Here is a 22,074-nt window from a genome sequence, read left to right on the forward strand (position 1 = left end):
GGGGGGCGTTGTGGGGGGTGGGGGGGAAGGAGATCTGAACAAAGTCTTAGCGTCGGGGAGAATGTGTGGAAAAAAAACAAATGATAAATCATTAAAAAGAGAACTAATTTTCTTTTATGGGGTGGGAGCGGGAACAGTGGGTTAACACGTAATGACGCGTACTGCCTTTGGGCCTCTAGTTAACCCGTTTGAATCCTTGGTGATTTGTTGTGTACACTGCATGAACGTCGCCTCCAGAATGGGGAGTGAGTCTCCATCCTCCCCCACATCTAAACCTCTTGCTCTCTCTCTCTCTCTTTTTGTTGCTTCATTCCCAACTTACGGCCAACTAGTCACCAGATGCCTCACGAGATGTCAGCCAGGCCTGGCATTGTTTTTGTTGTGTACAGAAAAGCCGCGGGGGCATCGCTGAATCGTTAGACCTTTGACACGGAGGAGACCGCCATTTTGTTAACACGTAAAACTGCGACCATCGTTTAACACAGGCGGACAGCCATTTTGTTAACATATGTGGGCAGCCATTTTGTTAACAAAAATGATGTGGCCATTTTGTTATAATAAAAACGATGTGGCCATTTTGTTGCCAACTTCGTAGCACGCACAACGCAGCCTTATCGTTAAGGAATGATGATGGACATTCGGTTGACACGTAGGATGTTGCCAATCCGTCATCCCCTTCACGGTGAGTTATCCTGCCCACACTCGCTATCCAGGCTCACGCATGAAGGAGGACCACTTTGGCGGGGTTCCCACCGACCTCGCCCCTCCGAGCAAGGAATTTGGAGAGAAGGTGTCGGAACATTGGAGAGAGTCAGGAGACAAAAAACTCGCAGATTTTAATCTCACCCACGTGAATGGGGGCGCGAGCACGGTGCATGGTACAAAATGCCAAACCTCAGCCACAGGTGGTAGCGTCCCGGGGCGGGGTGAGCAGAATCAATTCTTAGGATGCTGAGCAACAAGAACTTTGGTGGGGGGGGGGGCGGGGCGGGTAAGCCCTCCACACAACCTCCCACCCCTTAAAAGCACAAACTATGCCTCGTCCCCACTCTTCTGGCATTACTTGTAAACGCTGAAAGATTTTTTCATCCAGTGGCTGAACGCCATTTTGTTCCCCTGTGTCGTGACAAATTGATCTGGGGGCGGGGTGGGGGAGACCCGTATTCCTGCGGGGCTCCTGGCAGGAGTGCCGTCCCCCACTGTATTCGGGCCCCTGGTCACTGGCCCTGTAGACGCCCACCACTGTATGTCAAACCGCCACCCACGCTGCACCTGGGGGTGGGGGGCGGGGTGGGCAGCGTGAAAGAGAGAGAGAGAGAAAGGGGAGAACATGCAAGGTTCAAAGGTCGGGGGAGCAATCATTGCCAACATGGAGGCCTGTCTTCACATCTCTCTATAATAAATATTAATAAAAGTATTAACTTTGTGTGATCTCGCTATATATATTATATAGAGATATATATATATAAAATAAAATGACTTTAAAGCCAGATTTGTACACTCCTCATGCACAGGGCTACTATAAGCTGTCAGAACCTGCTCATTTTCTCCACTCCATTGACCTCTGTTTGGTAGTCTGGTTTGAATTCCTGGGGATTTTATTTTATCCTTTCTTCTTCGTACTTTCTGTGAACGTATTAATGTCGTGGTTTTTAAAACGTGTAACAGAGACGGGCTGTGCTGTGAAATCCCTGTCGTCCACTAACTTGTTAGAAGGTAGCTCGCCGAGTCCCCTGTAATGCAACCAATAAAAACTTGCCCAAAAAAAAACAAAGACAAAATTGGTGTTTTGGATTTTTTTTTAAATTGCCCACGTATATTTATTTTAAGATGGACAGCGCATCTCTCCCGCTCACTACTGTGCTGTCGGGCCTAGATTATGGGCTCCAACCTGCTGCCCACCACCCCCCCCCCCCCCCCAAGAGTGCGAGAGCTGAGCTGACCAGTGAGGTGACGATAAGAATCAGATAGAGGAGCCAACCTGCCCCCGACGATTATTAATTGAAACTCTGAAGGTTTCGTATGCATTTCCACACAATATACACGCGCACTGGCCTGTGCGAGTCCCAATATAAGCACTGGGGTCCACAGTAAGCGCTCACTGTGAATACAAATGCTGCAGAGGTTACTCACTAGAGTTTAGAAGAATGAGAGGGGATCTCATTGAAAGGTATAAAATTCTGACAGGGCTAGACAGACTGGATGCAGGGAGGATGTTTCCCCTGGCTGGGGGGTCTAGAACGAGGGGTCACAGTCTCAGGATACGGGGTAGGACATTTAGGACTGAGATGAGGAGAAATTTCTTCACTCAGAGGGTGGTCAACCTGTGGAATTCTCTACCACAGAAAGCTGTGGAGGCCAAGTCACTGAATATATTTAAGAAGGAGATAGATAGATTTCTAGACACAAAAGACATGAAGGGGTATGGGGAGAGAGCGGGAATATGGTATTGAGATAGAGGATCAGCCATGAAAACATTGAATGGCAGAGCAGGCTCGAAGGGCCAAATGGCCTACTCCTGCTCCTAATTTTCTATGTTTCTATACAAAACCCTGGTTAGACCACACCTGGAGTACTGTGAGCAGTTCTGGGCATCACACCATAGGAAGGATATATTGGCCTTGGAGGGAGTGCAGCGTAGGTTTACCAGAATGATACCCGGACTCCAAGGGTTGAATTACGAGGAGATATTACACAAACTAGGGTTGCAGTCCCTGGAATTTAGAAGTTTAAGGGATGATTTGATTGAAGTTTTCAAGTTATTAAGGGGAACAGATAGGGTAGTCAGATGGAAACTATTTCCGCTAGTTGGGGAGTCTCGGACTAGGGGGCATAATCTAAAAATTGGAGCCAGACTTTACAGGAAATTAGAAAACACTTCTACACACAAAGGGTAGCAGAAGTTTGGAACTCTTCCACAAATGGCAATTGGTGTAGATCAATGGTTAATTTTAAATCTGAGATTGGTAGATTTTTGTTAACCAAAGGTATTAAAGGAAATGGGCCAAAGGCGGGTGTATGGAGTTAGGTCACAGATCATGATCAGACAATGATCTCACTAAATACATAGAAGATAGAAGCAGGAGTAGGCCATTCGGCCCCTCGAGCCTGCTCTGCCATTTAATGAGATCATGGCTGATCATCCAAATTCAGTACCCTGTCCCTGCTTTCTCCCCATATCCCTTGATCGTTTTAGCCTTAAGAACTATATCTAACTCCTTGAATATATTTAATGAATTGGCCTCAACTGCCTTCTGTGGAAGAGAATTCCACAGGTTCACCACTCTCTGAGTGAAGAAATCCCTCCTCATGTCAGTCCTAAATGGCTTACCCCTTATCCTTAGACTGTGACCCCTGGTTCTGGACTCCCCCGCCATCAGGAACATCCTTCCTGCATCTAGCCTGTTTAGTCCTGTTAGAATTTTATAAGTTTCAATGAGATCCCCTCTCATTCTTCTAAACTCTAGCGAACATAAGCCTAATTGACCCAATCTCTCTTCATACGTCATTCCTGCCATCCCAGGTATCAGTCTGGTGAATCTTTGCTGCACTCCCTCCATGGCAAGAACACCCTTCCTCAGATAAGGCGACCAAAACTGCACACAGTACTCAAGGTGTGGTCTCACCAAGGCCCTGTACAACTGCAGCAAGACATCCTTGCTCCTGTACTCGAATCCTCTCGCTATGAAGGCCAACATACCATTTGCCTTCTTAATCGCCTGCTGCACCTGCATGCTTACCTTCAGCGACTGGTGCACAAGGACACCCAGGTCTCGTTGCACTTCCCCTTTTCCCAATCTATTGCCGTTCAGATAATAATCTGCCAACCTGTTTTTGCCACCAAAGTGGATAACCTCGCATTTATCCACATTATACTGCATCTGCCATGCATCTGCCCAATCACCCAACCTGTCCAAATTATACTGGAGTTTCTCTGCATCCTCCTCACAGCACGCACACCCACCCAGCTTTGTGTCGTCTGCAAACTTGGAGATATTACATCTAGTTCCCTCGTCTAGATCATTAATATATATTGTGAATAGCTGGGGTCCTAGCACCGATCCCTGCGGTATCCCACTAGTCACTGCCTGCCACTCGGAAAAAGACCCGTTTATTCCAACTCTTTGCTTCCTGTCTGCCAACCAGTTCTCTATCCAAGTCAGTACCTTACCCCCAATCCCATGTGCTTTAACTTTGCATGCTAATCTCTTATGCGGGACTTTATCGAAAGCCTTCTGAAAGTCCAAATACACCACATCCACTGATTCTCCCTTATCTATTCTACCAGTTACATCCTCAAAAAATTCCAGGAATTTAGTCAAGCATGATCTACCATTTGTAAATCCATGTTGACTTTGTCCGATCCTATCACTGTTTTCCAAGTGCTCTGCTATTACACCTTTTATAATGGACTCTAGCATTTTCCCCACTACCAATGTCAGGCTTACCGGTCTATAATTCCCCGTTTTCTCTCTACCACCTTTTTTAAATAGTGGGGTAACATTAGCTACCCTCCAATCCATGGGGACTGTTCCAGAGTCTATAGAATTTTGGAAAATGACCAGCAATGCATCTACTATTTCAAGGGCCACTTCCTTAAGTACTCTAGGATGTAGATTATCAGGGCCTGGGGATTTATCGGCCTTCAATCCCATCTATACTGATTTAATTCAGTTCCTCCCTCTCATTAGACCCTATCTTCCCTGACATCTCTGGGAGGTTATTTGTGTCCTCCTTTGTGAAGACAGAACCAAAGTATGTATTTAATTGGTCTGCCATTTCTTTGTTCCCCATTATAAATTCCCCTGATTCTGACTGCAAGGGACCTACGCTTGACCTCACCAATCTTTTTCTCTTCACATATCTATAGAAGCCTTTACAGTCAAGTTTTTATGTTCCCTGCAAGCTTACTCACATACTCTGTTTCCCCCCTCTTAATTAATCCCTTTGTCCTCCTTTGCTGAATCCTAAACTGCTCCCAATCCTCAGGTTTGCTGCTTTTTCTGACCAATTTATATGTCCTCTCCTTGGATCTTATGCTATCCCTAATTTCCCTTGTTAGCCACGGTTGAGTGACCTTTGTTTTATTTTTATGCCAAACAGGGATGAACAAATTCTGTAGTTCATCCATGCGATCTTTAAATGTTTGCCATTGCCTATCCACTGTCAACCCTTTAAGTAACATTCCCCAATCCATCCTAGCCAACTCACGCCTCATACCATCGTAGTTTCCTTTATTTAAATTCAGGACCCCAGTCTCTGAGTCAACTACTTCACTCTCCATCTTAATGAAGAATTCTATCATATTATGATCACTCCTCCCCAAGGGACCTCGCACAAGATTGCTAACTAATCCTTTCTCATTACATAATACCCAGTCTAAGATGGCCTGATCAGTAGTTGGTTCCTCGACATAGTGGTCCAGGAAACCATCCCATATACACTCTAGGAATTCATCCTCCACAGTATTGTTACTAATTTGGTTAGCCCAATCTATATGTAGATTAAAGTCACCCATGATACCCGCTGTGCCCTTATTGCATGCTTCTCTAATTTCCCATTTAATGCCATCCCCAACCTCAGCATTACTGTTTGGGGGTCTGTATACAACTCCCACTAACGTTTTCTGCCCCTTGGTATTTCTCAGCGCTACCCATACAGATTCCACATCATCAGTGCTAATATCCTTCTTTACTATTGTGTTAATCTCTTTAACCAGCTATGCTACCCCACCTCCTTTTCCTTTTTGGTGGAACAGGCTCGAGGGGTTCCTGTTTCCGTGCTGGGCTCCATTCAAAACTATTGTGGAAATCTGCTTCCCCTTGCATTCTTCAGGGAAGCCTGCAGTCTGACTCCCCCCCCCCAACACAGCCCACCTCAAACTCCCACCCACCCACTCAAACTAGTCCCGGAGAGTCTGAGCTGCACATAAGGAGGGGCGGGCTACCGAGAGTACAACGATAGTCGCCCTTCTTGAAGAAAGAATTGCATTTGTACAGTGCCTTTCACCACCTCAGAGCAATGTGCACACAGCACGATCCCACAAACAGAAATGTGATTAAAAAACCCAGATGATCTGGTCAGTTAAGGTATGTTGGTTGAGGGATAAATATTGGCCCCAGGACACCAGGGAGAACTACCCCGCTCTTAGGCAGAGTCAACATGGTTTTATGAAAGGGAGTTCGTGTTTGATAAATTTATGAGTTATTTGAGGATGTAACTAGCAGGGTAGATAAAGGGGAACCAGTGGATGTAGTACATTTGGATTTCCAAAAGCCATTCGATACGCTGCCACAGAAAAGGTTATTACACAATAGTGGGGCTCATGTGGTTGGGGGTAATATAGTAGCATGGATTAAAGGATTGGTTAACGGACAGAAAACAGAGAGTAGGGATAAACGGATCTTTTTCAGGTTGGCAGGCTGTAACTAGTGGGGTGCCGCAAGGATCAGTGTTGGGGCCTCAGCTACTTACAATCTATATTAATGACCTAGATGAAGGGACCTAGTGCAATGTATCCAAGTTTGCTGATGATACAAAGCTAGATGGGACAGTAAACTATGAGGAGAACACAAAGAGTCTCCAAAGGGATATAGATAGACTAAGTGAGTGGGCAGTAAGGTGGCAGATGGAGTATACTGTGGGGAAATGTGAGGTTATTTACTTTGGTAGGAAGAATAGAAAAACAGAATATTTTTTAAATGGTGAGAAACTTTCAAATGTTGCTGTTCAGAGAGATTTGGGTGTCCTCGTGCAAGAAAGCTAGCATGCAGGTCGTGTAAGGGAATCTCTTAAACTCAATTAAATGATTCCTCGTGATTCAGGTTTGAGCATATTGTCCAAATGCAACTTTATTACTCAGATACCAATAGTGTAATAACTATCACGGTTATACAAGACTCATGCAACCTGGTTTCGGCAGACCCAAGGTGATCAAACTTGGCCTCCATAGATGGTGGATTTCTGACCATCCCGTGAGCTCTAACTCAAGAAGGCTGTTACCTGCTCTTTGTATCCTCTCCTTTTTTGTGAGTCATATCACACGATGTCCAGAATGTATATTGAAGTGAGGCTCCTTCTCGGTCAAACCTCCAGACTTGACATAATAGCCATCTTGATGGTCTAACATTTCATAGTCATACAGCACAGAAAGAGGCCCTTCGGCCCATCGTGTCTGCACCGGCCATCAAGCCCTGTCTATTCTAATCCCATTTTCCAGCACTTGGTCCGTATCCTTGTATGCTATGGTGTTTCAAGTGCTCATCTAAATGCTTCTTGAATGTTGTGAGGGTTCCTGCCTCTACCACCCTTTCAGGCAGTGAGTTCCAGATTCCAACCACCCTCTGGGTGAAAAAGTTTTTCCTCAAATCCCCTCTAAACCTCCTGCCCCTTACCTTGAAACTATGCCCCCTGGTTATTGACCCCTCTACTAAGGGGAAAAGTTCCTTTCTATCTACCCTATCTATGCCCCTCATAATTTTGTACACCTCAATTAGGTCCCCCCTCAGCCTAACATTTAATCAGTTCAACCGGATATGCAGCCTTAATATTACAAAAGGAACAGGATGACCTGGACAATGCTGTGCGGGACACCTCCGTTCAGTCCGCAAGGGTGACCCCGAGCTTCCGGTCGCCTGCCACTTTAATTTTCCCCTCCACTCTGACCTCTCCGCCCTCGGCCTCTTACACTGTTCCAACGAAGCTCAACGTAAGCTCGAGGAACAGCGCCTCATCTTTCGATTAGGCACTTTGCAGCCTTCTGGACTCAACATTGAGTTCAACAATTTCAGACTTTAAATTGGCCCCTGTAGTTCGTTCTTTTTTCTCTCGTTTCCTCACATGGTAGCTGTTAAGGTTGCTGCCATAATCATCCACACATCTAGAGCCATCTTTTGTTTAACTTGTCCCATTATCTTTTGCCTTACACTATCGTAACTTTTGTCATTCAATCTCTCCCGCTTTCCCCATCCCATCACAGACCTTCCCATTGTTCTTTCTTCCCCTCCTCCCTGTCCCTGCTTAAACATCTCTCTAACCTTTTCCAGTTCTGACGAAGGGTTTGACCCGAAACATTGACTGTTTCTCCTCTCTTCGACGCTGCCTGACCTGCTGAGTGTTTCCAGCACTTTCTGTTGTTAATCCCAGATAGTTAATGTGATCCTACTTGGGTGCTTCCATTGTTCTAGCCAATACTGGATACTCGCACCTCACATGGGATGCAGCCAACATGGCTGCTGGTTGCTACTTCCATTGTTTTGACTAATCTCCAATATTAGCATATCTTAAATCAGACAATGGCGTAGATATAACAACAGAAAATGCTGGAAATACTCAGCAGGCCAGGCAGCATCCGTGGAGAGAGAAACAGAGTTAACGTTTCAGGTCTGGGACCCTTCATCAGAACTGGAAAAAGCTGGAGAGGTAACAGATATTAAGCAGGTGCAAAGACGGGGGGGGGGTTTAGGAGGGGAGGAAGGAATTGAAAGACCACCCTGTACTTTTGCAAGAGGCAGGAACGATAAAATGTTGCAAATGGGAATGGCAAAAATCATACTGCATGAGAAATGGGGGCAGGGATAATTATCTGAAATTGTTGAACTCAATGTTGAGTCCGGCAGGCTGCAAAGTGCCCAATCGAAAGATGAGGTGCTGTTCCTCGAGCTTACGTTGAGCTTCATTGGAACAATGTAATAGGCCGAGGACAGAGAGATCAGAGTGGGAGTGAAGCGGTGAATTAAAGTGACAGGCGACCGGAAGCTCAGGGTCACCCTTATGGACTGAACGGAGGTGTTCCGCAAAGCGGTTGCCCAATCTGCGTTTGGTCTCCCCAATGTAGAGGAGACCGCAGCGTGAGCAGCAAAGACAGTATATTCCAGGTTTCACCTGGAAGGGGTATTTGGGGCCCTGAACAGTGGGAAGGGAGGAGGTAAAAGGGTATGTGATGTATCTCCTGCGCTTGCACGGGAAGGTGCCAGGTGAAGGAGAAGGGCTGTTGGGGGTGATTGAGGAGTGGACCAGGGTGTCGCGGAGGGAGCGGTCCCTTCGGAATGTTGAAAGGGGAGGCGAGGGGAAGATGTGTTTGGTGGTGGGATCACGTTGGAGGTGGCGAAAATGGCGGAGGATGATCCGTTGAATGTGGAGGCTGGTGGGGTGAAAGGCGAGGACAAGGGGGAACCCTATCGTGGTTCTGGGAGGGAGGGGCAGGGGTGAGAGCAGAAGTGCGGGAAATAGAACGGACACGGTCAAGGGGTGTCAACCACGGTAGAGGGGAATCCTCGGTTGAGGAAAAAGGAAGACATGTCGGAAGCACTAGTATGGAAGGTGGCATCGTCAGAACAGATGTGGCGGAGATGGAGAAACTGGGAGAATGGAATGGAGTCCTTACAGGAAGCGGGGTGGGAGGAAGTGTAGTCCAGGTAGCTGTGGGAGTCAGTGGATGTTTGTTGAAAGCCGATCGCCAGAAATGGAGGCGGAGAAGTCAAGGAAGGGAAGGGAAGAGTGGGAGATGGACCATGTGAAGGTGAGGGAAGGGTGGAAATTGGAAGTGAAGTGAATGTACTTATCTAGTTGAGGGCGAGAGCAGGAAACGGCACCAATACAGTCATCGATGTACCGGAAAAAGAGGTGAGGGAGGGGACCTGAATAGGACTGGAACAAAGAATGTTCCACATATCCCATGAACAGGCAGACATAGCTAGGGCCCATGCGGGTTCCCATAGCAACACCTTTAATTTGGAGGAAGTGAGTGGAGTCAAAGGAGAAGTTGTTCAATGTGTTCATCCTTCGACTCATCCGACGCTTCAACAAAAAACATTTTTTCTTCCTTTCTGATGTCAAGGATCGCAAGCTTCATCAACTCGTGGACACAGGGTGGTGCTGTTGTTGTTTTGCGAACCGACCTCTACCGTGTGGAAGCTGAACGCCAACTCTCCAACACCACCTCCTACCTCCGCCTGGACCATGACCCCACTAGCAAACATCAAGCCATTGTTTCCAAGTGTGTCACTGACCTCATATCCTCTGGAGATCATCCCTCCATGGCCGCCAACCTCATAGTCCCCCAACCACACACAGCCCGCTTCTACCTCCTTCCCAAGATCCACAAACAGGACTGCCCTGGTAGACCCATCGTTTTAGCCTGTTCTTGCCCCACGGAACTTAGCTCTTCCTATCTCGACTCTTTTTTCTCCCCTTGTCCAATCTCTTCCCACCTACATTCGCGACTCTTCCGACGCCCTCCGCCACTTTAACAGTTTCCAGTTTCCTGGCCCCAACCGTCTCCTTTTCACTATGGACGTCCAATCCCTCTACACCTCCATCCCCCACCAGGACAGCCTTCAGACGCTCCATTTCTTCCTTGAACAGAGGCCCAACCAGTCCCCATCCACCACCACCCTCCTCCGCCTGGCTGAACTCGTTCTCACATTGAACAACTTCTCCTTTGAATCCACTCACTTCCTCCAAATTAAGGTGTTGCTATGGGAACCCGCATGGGCCCTAGCTATGCCTGCCTGTTCATGGGATATGTGGAACATTCTTTGTTCCAGTCCTATTCAGGTCCCCTCCCTCACCTCTTTTTCCGGTACATCGATGACTGTATTGGTGCCGTTTCCTGCTCTCGCCCTGAACTAGATAAGTACATTCACTTTACTTCCAATTTCCACCCTTCCCTCACCTTCACATGGTCCATCTCCGACTCTTCCCTTCCTTTACTTCTCCGTCTCCATTTCTGGCGATCGGCTTTCAATAAACATCCACTACAAGCCCACCGACACCCACAGCTACCTGGACTACACTTCCTCCCACCCACTTCCTGTAAGGACTCTATTCCATTCTCCCAGTTTCTCCGTCTCCGCCGCGTCTGTTCTGATGATGCCACCTTCCATACTAGTGCTTCCGACATGTCTTCCTTTTTCCTCAACCGAGGATTCCCCTCTACCGTGGTTGACACCCCTTGACCGTGTCCGTTCTATTTCCCGCACTTCTGCTCTCGCCCCTTCCCCTCCCTCCCAGAACCACGATAGGGTTCCCCTTGTCCTCACCTTTCACCCCACCAGCCTCCACATTCAACGGATCATCCTCCGCCGTTTCCGCCACCTCCAACGTGATCCCACCACCAAACACATCTTCCCCTCACCTCCCCTTTCAACATTCCGAAGGGACCGCTCCCTCCGCGACACCCTGGTCCACTCCTCAATCACCCCCAACAGCCCTGCTCCTTCACCTGGCACCTTCCCGTGCAAGCGCAGGAGATGCAACACCTGCCCTTTTACCTCCTCCCTTCCCACTGTCCAGGGCCCCAAACACCCCTTCCAGGTGAAACAGCGATTTACTTGTACTTCTTGCAATTTAGTATACTGTATTCGCTGCTCACGCTGCGGTCTCCTCTACATTGGGGAAACCAAACGCAGATTGGGCAACCGCTTTGCGGAACACCTCCGTTCAGTCCGTAAGGGTGACCCTGAGCTTCCGGTCGCCTGTCACTTTAATTCACCGCTTCACTCCCACTCTGATCTCTCTGTCCTCGGCCTATTGCATTGTTCCAATGAAGCTCAACGTAAGCTCGAGGAACAGCACCTCATCTTTCGATTGGGCACTTTGCAGCCTGCCGGACTCAACATTGAGTTCAACAATTTCAGATAATTATCCCTGCCCCCATTTTTCATGCAGTATGTTTTTTGCCATTCCCATTTGCAACATTTTATCATTCCTGCCTCTCACAAAAGTACAGGGTGGTCTTTCAATTCCTTCCCCCCCTCCTAACCCCTCCCCCCCCCCCCGTTTCTGCACCTGCTTAATATCTGTTACATCTCCAGCTTTTTCCAGTTCTGATGAAGGGTCCCAGACCTGAAACGTTAACTCGGTTTCTCTCTCCACGGATGCTGCTTGGCCTGCTGAGTAGTTCCAGCATTTTCTGTTGTTATTTCAGATTTCCAGCATCCGCAGTATTTTGCTGTTATAATGGCATAGATATGTTGGGACACCTGACACAGAAGCAAGTTCAAACATACAGCAAGCAATAAGAGAGGCAAATGGCATGTTGGCCTTTATTGCAAGGGGGTTGGAGTATAAGAGTAAGGAAGTCTTGCTACAATTGTACAGGGCCTTGGGGAGACCACACCTGGAGTACTGGGCACAGTTTTGGTCTCCTTATCTAAGGAAGGATATACTTGCCTTGGAGGCGGTGCAACGAAGGTTCACCAGATTGATTCCTGGGATGAGAGGACTGTCCTATGATGAGAGATTGTGTAGAATGGGCCGATACTCTCTGGAGTTTAGAAGAATGAGAGGTGATCTAATTGAAACATACAAGATTCTGAGGGGGATTAACAGGGTAGATGCGGAGAGGTTGTTCCCCCTGGCTGGAGTGTCTAGAACTCGGGGGCATAGTCTTAGGATAAGGGGTCAGCCATTGAAGACTGAGATGAGGAGGAATTTCTTCACTCAGAGGGTTGTGAATCTTTGGAATTCTCTGCCCCAGAGGGCTGTGAATGCTGAAGCATTGAGTATATTCAAGGCCGAGATCGCTAGATTTTTGGACTCTAGGGGACTCGAGGGATATAGGGATCGGGCAGGAAAGGAGGTGAGGTCAATGATCAGCTATGACCTTATTGAATGGAAGAGCAGGCTCGAGGGGCCATATGGCCTACTCCTGCTCTTATTTTCTTCAAAATAGGGGCCGTGGAATCTTTTACGTCCACCCGAGAGAGCAGACATGGTGGGGTGGAGGGGGGGGGGGGCCCTCAGTTTAACGTTTCATCCGAGAGACAGCACCTACAACAGTGCAGCGCTCCCTCAGTACAGGTGTGTTGGCCCTAGATTATGGGGCTCCAGTCTCTGGAGTCGGGACTCGACCCATGACTGCCTGACTGAGAAGACCCATTGAGCCACGGCGGATACCCTGGGGCAAGGATGTTTTGGTTTGGGGGTGGTGAGTGGGTGAGAGATGTTAAATGAGACGGGGCAGCCAATCTGAACACAGCATCTCATTCACTAATCCATTGAAATTCTTTTTAGGATTGGTACTACCCTGTGGCAAGGATAATTTGTTTTTTGGTGGAGGGTGGGTGGCAGAATATCCATAATTTCTCTTGATGCCCCCCCACCCACCATCGCATGTCAACTCTGCCCGGGCCTCGGATCACATGACCGGGGTGACGTCCAATCACGACTCTTCCTGGGCCTCAGATCACATGACCAGGCGGGGGACGTCTAATCACGACACTTCCTGGGTGTCCGCTGGCACGCTTGAGGTGCCGCTGCTGTTCGGTCCGCTCCCGTCCCCGGCGGCGATCCAGTCGGGGGACATGGGCAGGCGATCACCCCAGGAGCTGTTGCGGGCGCAGCGGTAGAGGTCTCTGCGAAGGAGGGAGGGAGAGAGAGGGAGTGGGCGATGGAAGAAAAGAAAGAGAACTTGCATTTGTATAGCGACTTTCATGACCATCAAGACATTCCCAGATCGTTTTACTGCCAATTATGTATTTTTGAAGCGTAGTCAGTGTGTTAATGCGGCCAATTTGTGCACAGCAAGATCCCACAAATAGCGATGTGATAAATGACGATCATTTTTCCCCCCAGTGGTGTCGATATAATAAAAAGGGATAAAATTTGGCTCTGGGACACCGGGGAGAACTCCCACAGCTCTTCTTCCAATATTGACCATGGGATCTTTTATGTCCACCTGAGAGGGCAGACGGGGCCCTCGGTTTAACATCTCATCCGAAAGACGGCACCTCCAACAGTGCAGCACTGCCTCAGTACTGCGGCTCGAATCTCCAAACACGCGGCATTGCAGCCCCCGCCCCGCCACCTTTAGCAGCCTTCCGTTACCTGCCGCTCTTGCGAGGGGTGATGACCGCGTGCCGCATGGTCCCGTCGGTGCAGCAGAGGTGGGCGTGGACATGTCGTGGCCTGCACAGCACGGGCTGGACGATCCGGGGCCAGCGCTCGGACTCCGCCCTGGGCCCGCGGCGCAGGATGACGTAGGAGAATTTCTCCAGTTTCACGCTGGTGTTCTGTGGGCGTGGAGAGGGAGAGGGAGAAAGATCAAGTTAAATGCACCAGAACAGAGCAATCACCTAATTAAATCATTGATGGGCGGGGCGGTGGGGCAAGGATGAGGAGCATTTTTTTCCAATCATGGATAACATTCAATTTAAGGCATACATGAAAACAGGACAAAGCAGCCCGCTTGATTGGTTCCCCATCCACCACCTTAAACATTCACTCCCTCCACCACCGGCGCACCGTGGCTGCAGTGTGTACCATCTACAAGGTGCACTGCAGCAACTCGCCAAGGCTTCTTCGGCAGCACCTCCCAAATCCGCGACCTCTTCCATCTAGGACAAGGGCAACAGGTGCAAGGGAACACCGCCACCTCCAAGACACACACCATCCGGACTTGGAAGTATATCGGCCGTTCCTTCATTGTCGGTGGGTCAAAATCCTGGAACTCCCTCCCTAACAGCACTGTGGGAGTACCATCACCACACGGACTGCAGCGGTTCAAGAAGGCGGCTCACCACTAGCTTCTCGAGGGCAATTAGGGATGGGTAATAAATGCTGGCCTTGCCAGTCATGCCCACATCCCATAAACGAATATAAAAAAAAACATACATGCTCCTTTAGTAGCCGAGGCATAGAATGTAAGAGCAGGGAGGTTATGCTAGAACTGTATAAAACACTAGTTAGGCCTCAGCTAGAGTACTGCGTGCAGTTCTGTTCACCACATTACAGGAAGGATGTGATTGCACTAGAGAGGGTTCAGAGGGGATTTACAAGGATGTTGCCTGGGCTGGGGGATTTTAGCTATGGGGAAAGATTGGATAGGCTGGGGTAGTTTTCTTTGGAACAGAGGAGGCTGAGGGGAGACCTAATTGAAGTGTATAAAATTATGAGGGGCCTAGATAAAGTGGATAGGAAGGACTTATTTCCCTTAGCAGAGGAGTCAATAACCAGGGGGCAAAGATTTAAAGTAATTGGTAGAAGGATTAGAGGGGAGTTGAGGAGAACTTTTTTCACCCAGAGGGTGGTGGGGGTCTGGAACTCACTGCCTGAAAGGGTGGTCGAGGCAGAGACACTCATCACGTTTAAAGAGTACTTGGATGTGCACTTGAAGTGCTGTAACCTGCAGGGCTACAGACCAAGAGCTGGAAAGTGGGATTAGGCTGGATAGCTCTTTGTCGGACACAATGGGCTGAAAGAAATTTATGGCACAGAAGGAGACCTATGATTCGACGAATCAACTAAGGCACAGAGGTTACACAAATGGGGCATTTTCCTGAAATCCAAGTACACAACCCCCTGAAAATTTACCAGTGAGCTGTTGGGAGCCAAGTAGGAAACAATCTCAGGCAAAAACCAATCCCCTGTTATTGGCTCCTAGTTCACCAAATTACATAATTGCTGGGCGGGGCAGGTGGGTGATGAGGAGTTTTTTCCCCCCCAAATCATAGACAACATTCAACTTAACGCATACAGGAAAACATGCACGTTGCTTCTTTCATGCTTCCTTCGTCACATGTGGCTCGGTCATAAGAATTTGGAGCGGAAGTGGGCCATTCGGCCCCTCGAGCCTGCTCCACCATTCAATAAGATCATGGCTGATCTTCTACCTCAACTCCACCTTCCCGCACTATCCCCGTATCCCTTGATTCCCTTAGTTCCCAAAAATGTATCAACCTCCGTCTTGAATATACCCAACGACTGATCCTCCATAGCCCTCTGGGGTAGAGCATTCAAAGATTCACAACCCTTTGAGTGAAGAAATTTCTCATCTCAGTCCTAAATGCCCGACCAACCCCTTATCCTGAGACTGTGACCCCGTGTTCTAGATTCCCCAGCCAGGGGAAACACCCTCCCTGCATCTACCCAGTCAAGCCCCTTAAGAATTTTATATGATTCAATTAGATCTGCTCTCATTCTTCTAAACTCTAGGGAATATAGGCCTAGTCTCCTCAATCTCTTCTCATAGGACAATCCCCTCATCCCAGGAACCAGTCTAGTGAACCTTTGTTGCACTCCCTCTAAGGCAAGTATATCTTTCCTTAGGTAAGGAGACCAAAACTCTACACAGTACTCCAGGTGTGGCCTCACCAATGCCCTATAGAATAGCAAGACTTCTTTACTCTTTTACTCTAATGTCTTTGCAACAAAAGCTAATATACCATTTGCTTTCTGAATTACTTGCCGTACCTGCATGTTAACTTTCTGTGATTCGTGTACAAGGACACCGTCTGAGTCGGTAGCATTCTCAGAAGGTCGTGGGTTCAAGTCCCACACCAGAGACCCGAGCACAAAAATCCAGGGCTGACACTCCCGGTGCCAGTACGGAGGGAGCCCTGCGCTGTCGGAGGTGCCGTCTTTCGGCTGAGATGTTAAACCGACGGCCCCGTCTGCTCTCCCAGGTGGACGTAAAAGATTCCAAGGCACTACTTCGAAGAAGAGCAGGGTAGTTATCCCCGGTGTCCTGGCCAATATTTATCCCTCAATCAACATCTAAAACAGATTATCTGGTCATTATCACATTGCAGCTTGTGGGAGCTTGCTGTGTGCAAATTGTTGTAATGTGGGAAACGTGGCAGCCAGTGACTGCACTCCAAAAGTACTTCATTGGCTGTAAAGCGCTTTGGGACATCTGGTGGTCATGAAAGGCGCTATATAAATGCACATCTTTCTTTTTATTTTAATAACCGACTGAATATATGAATCCGGTATTCCGTGATTAAATACACATGTTCAAAGAAAAATGATCATGGGTAGGCATTATTTTTTACCTTGAATTTCTAGTCAGTAGCAAGCCAGGTAGCACTGCACCTTCAACATAGACTCTGTGGGAAATACAGTGACAAAGAAAGACTTGCATTTATAGCACCTTTCACGACAAAGTGCTTTACAGTCAATGAAGTACTTTTGGAAATGTAGTTGTAGTGTCCGAGGATCAATAATACTCAGACTGCAGGAGAACAATAAAACAGGTATTTACTGAACAGGGAGTAATTCAAGACTGAAATACAGAAGCCTGCTATGGCTTTATATACAGGGGTGGTCACTGCCGGTACTGCAGTATAGAATCAGTTCTTCTCTTAAAGGCACATACACAACAATTCCTCCCCTTTTAGATAAACAGTACATAACATTCATTTAACAACTAAATAATAACTAATTACAATTACAATTTTCTCTGTACTATATACATCAACTGAAATAATCATTTATAAGTTCAGTCTTTGAGGAGGCTTCCTGATCCTGACTGGATAGCGCCTTTCTCGAGTATCCTGTTCTTGCAGCGGAGTCGATTCTGGCTCATTGTCATTGGTTGGTTCGTCAGCTTCCAATACCACTGCTTCGGAGGTAGACGCAATCTGTACTTTGGGTTGATTACCAGGTGCACCTGCTCGTGGTATGGGTTTGGCTTGTTCCTGTGACTCTAGAATCTGGTCAGCATGGTGCCTCACGATGCTCTCTCCAACGTCCACTGTGTACATTAGTGGTCCCTGCTGTGTGCATATCGTTCCTGGCTGCCATTTTTCTGTTCGGTAGTCGCGGGCCAAGACTGGTTGCCCTATCTTGAAGCTCCTGGTTGGCTTCTCATTGATGTGCTGGAATTGCTTATCCTCAACATCTCGTCTTATGTTTGGTTTGAGCAAATCCAGGCGACATCTTCGCCTTCGGTTGAAGAACATTATGGCTGGAGCTTGGTTGGTGACTGCATGTGTCGCATTCCGGTAAGCAAACAGGAAATGATCCACCTTGTGTTGTAGTGGTATGTCGTCATTATGCATTGCCTTTATGGCCTTTTTAAAGGTCTGAACAAACCTCTCAGCCAATCCATTTGTGGCTGGATGATATGGGGCAGATGTGCAATGCTTCACCCCATTATTCCTCAGAAACCTCCAGAAATCCTCTGACACAAACTGTGGCCCATTGTCGGAGCAAATCTGTTCTGGCAAGCCATTCCTGGCGAAGATGGTCCGTAGGACTGCAATAGTTTTCTCCGTGGTGGTGGAGGACATTTTGATGACCTCTGGCCATTTCGAATGGGCGTCCACAGCGATTAGAAACATTGAGTCCATAAATGGACCAGCAAAATCAATGTGTACCCGTTGCCATGGAGATGAGGGCCACTCCCATGGATGTAGCGGGGCCTGTGGTGGAGCGTTTTGGACCTTCTGGCATCCTGTGCATCTCTTGGTCATATCCTCGATTTCTTGATCGATTCCCGGCCACCACACAAACGCCCTGGCGAGGCTCTTCATTTTTACCCCTCCCAGATGACCCTCATGAAGCTCATTGAGCACGCTGTCTCTCAACTTGGGTGGAATTACCACTCGGGATCCACACATCAAGGTCCCCCGGCACACTGACAGCTGTTCTCTCCTTGGCGAGAATGCTGGCAACAGTGAGTCGCCATGTGCTGGCCATCCCTTCACCGTCAAATCATAGACCCGAGTGTGTGTCGGGTCATTTCTGGTTTCCTTCTCTATACTTGAGTTTGTGACAGGTAGACATTTGACTATGGTCGCATGGAATATCTCAACAGGGTCCACTGCAGGTGCTTCCTCTACTGTAGGCAACGGTAGGCGCGACAGCCCATCAGCGTTTCCATGCTGTTTCGTACTCTTGTACTCCATGTTGTACTGATGTGCCCCTAGAAAAAGTGACCATCTTTGCAGCCGTTGCGCCGTCATCACCGGAACGCCCTTCTTTGGGTTAAAAATAGAGACCAGGGGCTGATGATCAGTCAGTAGGGTGAATTTCTGCCCGTGCAGATAGTGATTGAACTTCTTCACCCCCCACACCAGGCGGAGGGCCTCCCTGTCAATCTGGGCGTAGTTACGCTCGGCTGAGGTTAACGAGCGCGACGCAAAGGCTATTGGCCTCTCTGAACCGTCAGGGAATTTGTGTGACAGCACCGCTGCAATGCCGTAGGGAGATGCATCACATGCTAACCGAATCGGTAGTGTTGGATTGTAGTAGGCCAATACTTCTTTTGAAGTGATTAGGCATTTACATTTCTGAAAGGCATGTTTACACTCATCACTCCATTTCCATGTTACTCCAGTTTGCAGTAGGGCGTTCAGTGGGTGCAGAATTGTAGATAAATTCGGCAAGAACTTATGGTAGTAGTTCACCAACCCGAGGAACGACCTCAGTTGCGACACATTTTCCGGTGCTGGAGCCTTGACTACAGCCTCAATCTTGTCCGGCGACTTATGCAACCCTTCCTCATCAATAATGTGGCCACAATACGAGATTTGTCTCCTGAAGAACTCGCATTTGGGGCGGTTGGCTCGTAGCCCATATTCCTGTAATCTAGTGAGCACCTGCTCCAGGTTGGCAAGGTGTTCACTGTCATTTTCGCCCGTAACCAGGATGTCGTCCAAATAACACTGGGTCCCCGGGATCGCTTGCAGGACTTGTTCCATCGACCTCTGCCAAATAGCCGGGGCTGATGCTACCCCGAATACCAGTCGATTGTACTGGTAAAGGCCTTTGTGAGTGTTTATCGTGAGTTATTTCCCAGATGCTTCTTCCACCTCCATTTGTAGATACGCTTGGGTCAGATCAATCTTTGTAAAGCGTTTCCCTCCAGATAGTGAGGTGAAACTATCTTCTATCCGTGGAAGTGGATATTGTACTGTGTGCAGGACTGGGTTCACAGTTACCTTGAAGTCCCCACAGATGCGAACCTTCTTCGGTTCCCCAGGCGTGCTGCTTAATGATTTCTTCATTACAGGAACGATGGGTGTGGCCCACTCGCTCCAGTCCACCTTGGACAGCACACCCGAATGCTCCAGACTCTCCAGCTCTGCTTCAACGGCTGGGCGGATCGCATAAGGTACCGGTCTGGCCTTAAAAAATTTTGGGTTTGCGTTTTTTGATTTTTATCGTTGCCGTTACTCCTTTTAGAGTCCCAAGTCCTTGTTGGAACACCTCTTTCGCGTCAGTTAGAATTTTTGACAGTCGTCCAGGTGTGACGTCATCATCCTTTTTATCAGTCACAGTTAGCGCCTGAATGGAATGCCAATCCAATTGTATTTTTCGGATCCATTCATGTCCCAATAATGGTGGTCCTCCATCTGGTAGTATATATAGATACAGTTTCTGTGTTTCCTTGCCGTTGTATTTAACTGGCACCCTTATTTTTCCTCTGGGGTAGACTTTTTTTGCCCCGTGTATGTCTTCAATACAATGGACGTGTCCTTCAAGGGTATGTGTGAGAATAGCCGCTCATAGTCTCGTCGATTCATGACAGTTAGGGCTGATCCTGTGTCCAATTCCATCTTTACTGGGGACCCTGCTATCATGAGCGTGACCCAAATGGTTCGGTGATCCTCCTTTGCGATCACGTTGTGTAACTTTAGACAACTTAGTCTCCTGCTCCCGGAGTCCTTATCACTCTCCTGATCTTCCGAACTACTGTCTGTCAATTTCTTTACTTTCTTGTACTTTTCCTTAGTAGTTCTTGTAGTGTTGGTTTTCTTTCCCGACCTGCAGACTCTTGCTATGTGTCCCATTTTCCCACATTGCCTGCATACTTTGTCCTTAACCCAGCAGTCCTTCTGATCATGGGGTTGTTCTGCTGCAGCGATAGCACTTTTCTGCTCCATACGCCATTTCGTTAGCACTGTATTCCTGTGGTTTCTGTTGTATTTCCGCAGCTCCCCATGCTGCTGCTTCGTAGGATACTGCCACGCGGAAAGCCTGTACTAGCGTCAGGTGCTTTTCCAAAAGTAGTCGTTTCTGGGTTCCTTCACTCTGGAGCCCGCAGACAAACTTATCCCGCAAGGTGTCTGCCAGTCCTGCTCCGAACTGGCAGTGCTTCGATAACTTGCGTAGTTCCGTAAGATAGTCAGCCTTGCTCTCATCTTTGTGCTGGTTTCTTTTATGGAACTTGAATCTTTCTGCTATCAGCAGCGGTGTAGGGTTTAGGTGTTCCTGTAAGATATGAACAATCTCCTCAAAACTTTTCTCCATTGGTTTAGCTGGGGTAATTAAATTCCGCAATAGGCCGTACGCTCTCGCGCCCATCAAATTTAATAATACCGACGCCTTCTTTCCATCGGCCACCTCATTTGCCTCGCAGTACACTTCAATTCTTTCCACATACGTGGTCCAGTCTTCTACCTCGTTGTCGAAAGCAGTGATACTGCCACTTTTCGGCATCTTGGGTGATTTAAAATGGCGCCTCCCGCGCCTTTTCTTCTTCACCAATGAATTAAAATGGCGCCTCCCATGCTTTTCCTTCTTCCCCAATAGAATAAAATGGCGCCTCCCGCGCTTTTCCTTCTTCCCCTTGCTGCCACGCTGCTCCTAGCGTTCTACAGGGTAATGGCGGCGACCCGCGGCTTCGGCGCGTATCACTTTTCCTTCCCCGCGTTCTATCCTCTCCACGCTGCCCTGTTCTTGAGCACCGACCGCGCCCTGTGCGCTCCACCCTCTCTCTCTCTCTTTTCCTCCCGACGACGCTGCACGGCCCCTTTGCAGAGCCGCTCGATCGAGCCCGAGCCCGCCGCAGTCCGGAAGGGTCAGCGCACTACCTGCTACCAGCACGACTTGCTGGAACACCTCGACCGGGGAGCCAGGCCCAGCTCTCCACAGCCTCCCCTGCAACTCTCTGATGGATCCTTGGGCGGTTGCCCGCGGTCGCACCCGCCGTTCTGACTTCGACCTCCAAGAAGCTTCTCTTCAGGGAAAAGATCCCCGTGAGGTGATGCAGTACTGCAGGCGAGTTCAAACCTGCCCGTCGCCAGTGTAGTGCCCGAGGATCAATAATACTCAGACTGCAGGAGAACAATAAAACAGGTATTTACTGATCAGGGAGTAATTCAAGACCGAAATACAGAAGCCTGCTATGGCTTTATATACAGGGGTGGTCACTGCCGGTACTGCAGTATAGAATCAGTTCTTCTCTTAAAGGCACATACACAACAGTAGTCACTGCTGTAATGTGGGAAACGTGGCAGCCAACTTGCGCACAGCAAGCTCCCACAAACAGCAATGTGATAATGACCAGATAATATGGTTTAGTGATGTTGATTGAGGGATAAATATTGGCCCTAGGACACCAGG

At 48.3% G+C, this 22,074-nt stretch overlaps 1 protein-coding gene across 3 annotated transcripts in view; it reads right to left on the reverse strand.

The window, feature by feature from the left end:
- Positions 1 to 12,020: 12,020 nt before the first annotated feature.
- Positions 12,021 to 22,074, reverse strand: part of mettl17 (methyltransferase like 17) — a 60,482-nt gene continuing 50,428 nt past the window's right edge. For all 3 annotated transcript variants that reach the window (XM_085985091.1, XM_085985092.1, XM_085985090.1), the window contains 2 exons: positions 13,831 to 14,015; positions 12,021 to 13,358 (listed from right to left, as the gene is read on the reverse strand). In XM_085985091.1, coding sequence (XP_085841217.1) covers positions 13,217 to 13,358; positions 13,831 to 14,015 — 327 coding nt within the window. In that variant the 3' untranslated portion in view covers positions 12,021 to 13,216. The remainder of the gene's footprint in view (positions 13,359 to 13,830; positions 14,016 to 22,074) is intronic.

Source organism: Somniosus microcephalus, chromosome 4 (assembly GCF_052327205.1).
Source record: "Somniosus microcephalus isolate GS21.2 chromosome 4, FLI_Smic_1.0, whole genome shotgun sequence".
Classification (NCBI taxonomy): Eukaryota; Metazoa; Chordata; class Chondrichthyes; order Squaliformes; family Somniosidae; genus Somniosus; species Somniosus microcephalus.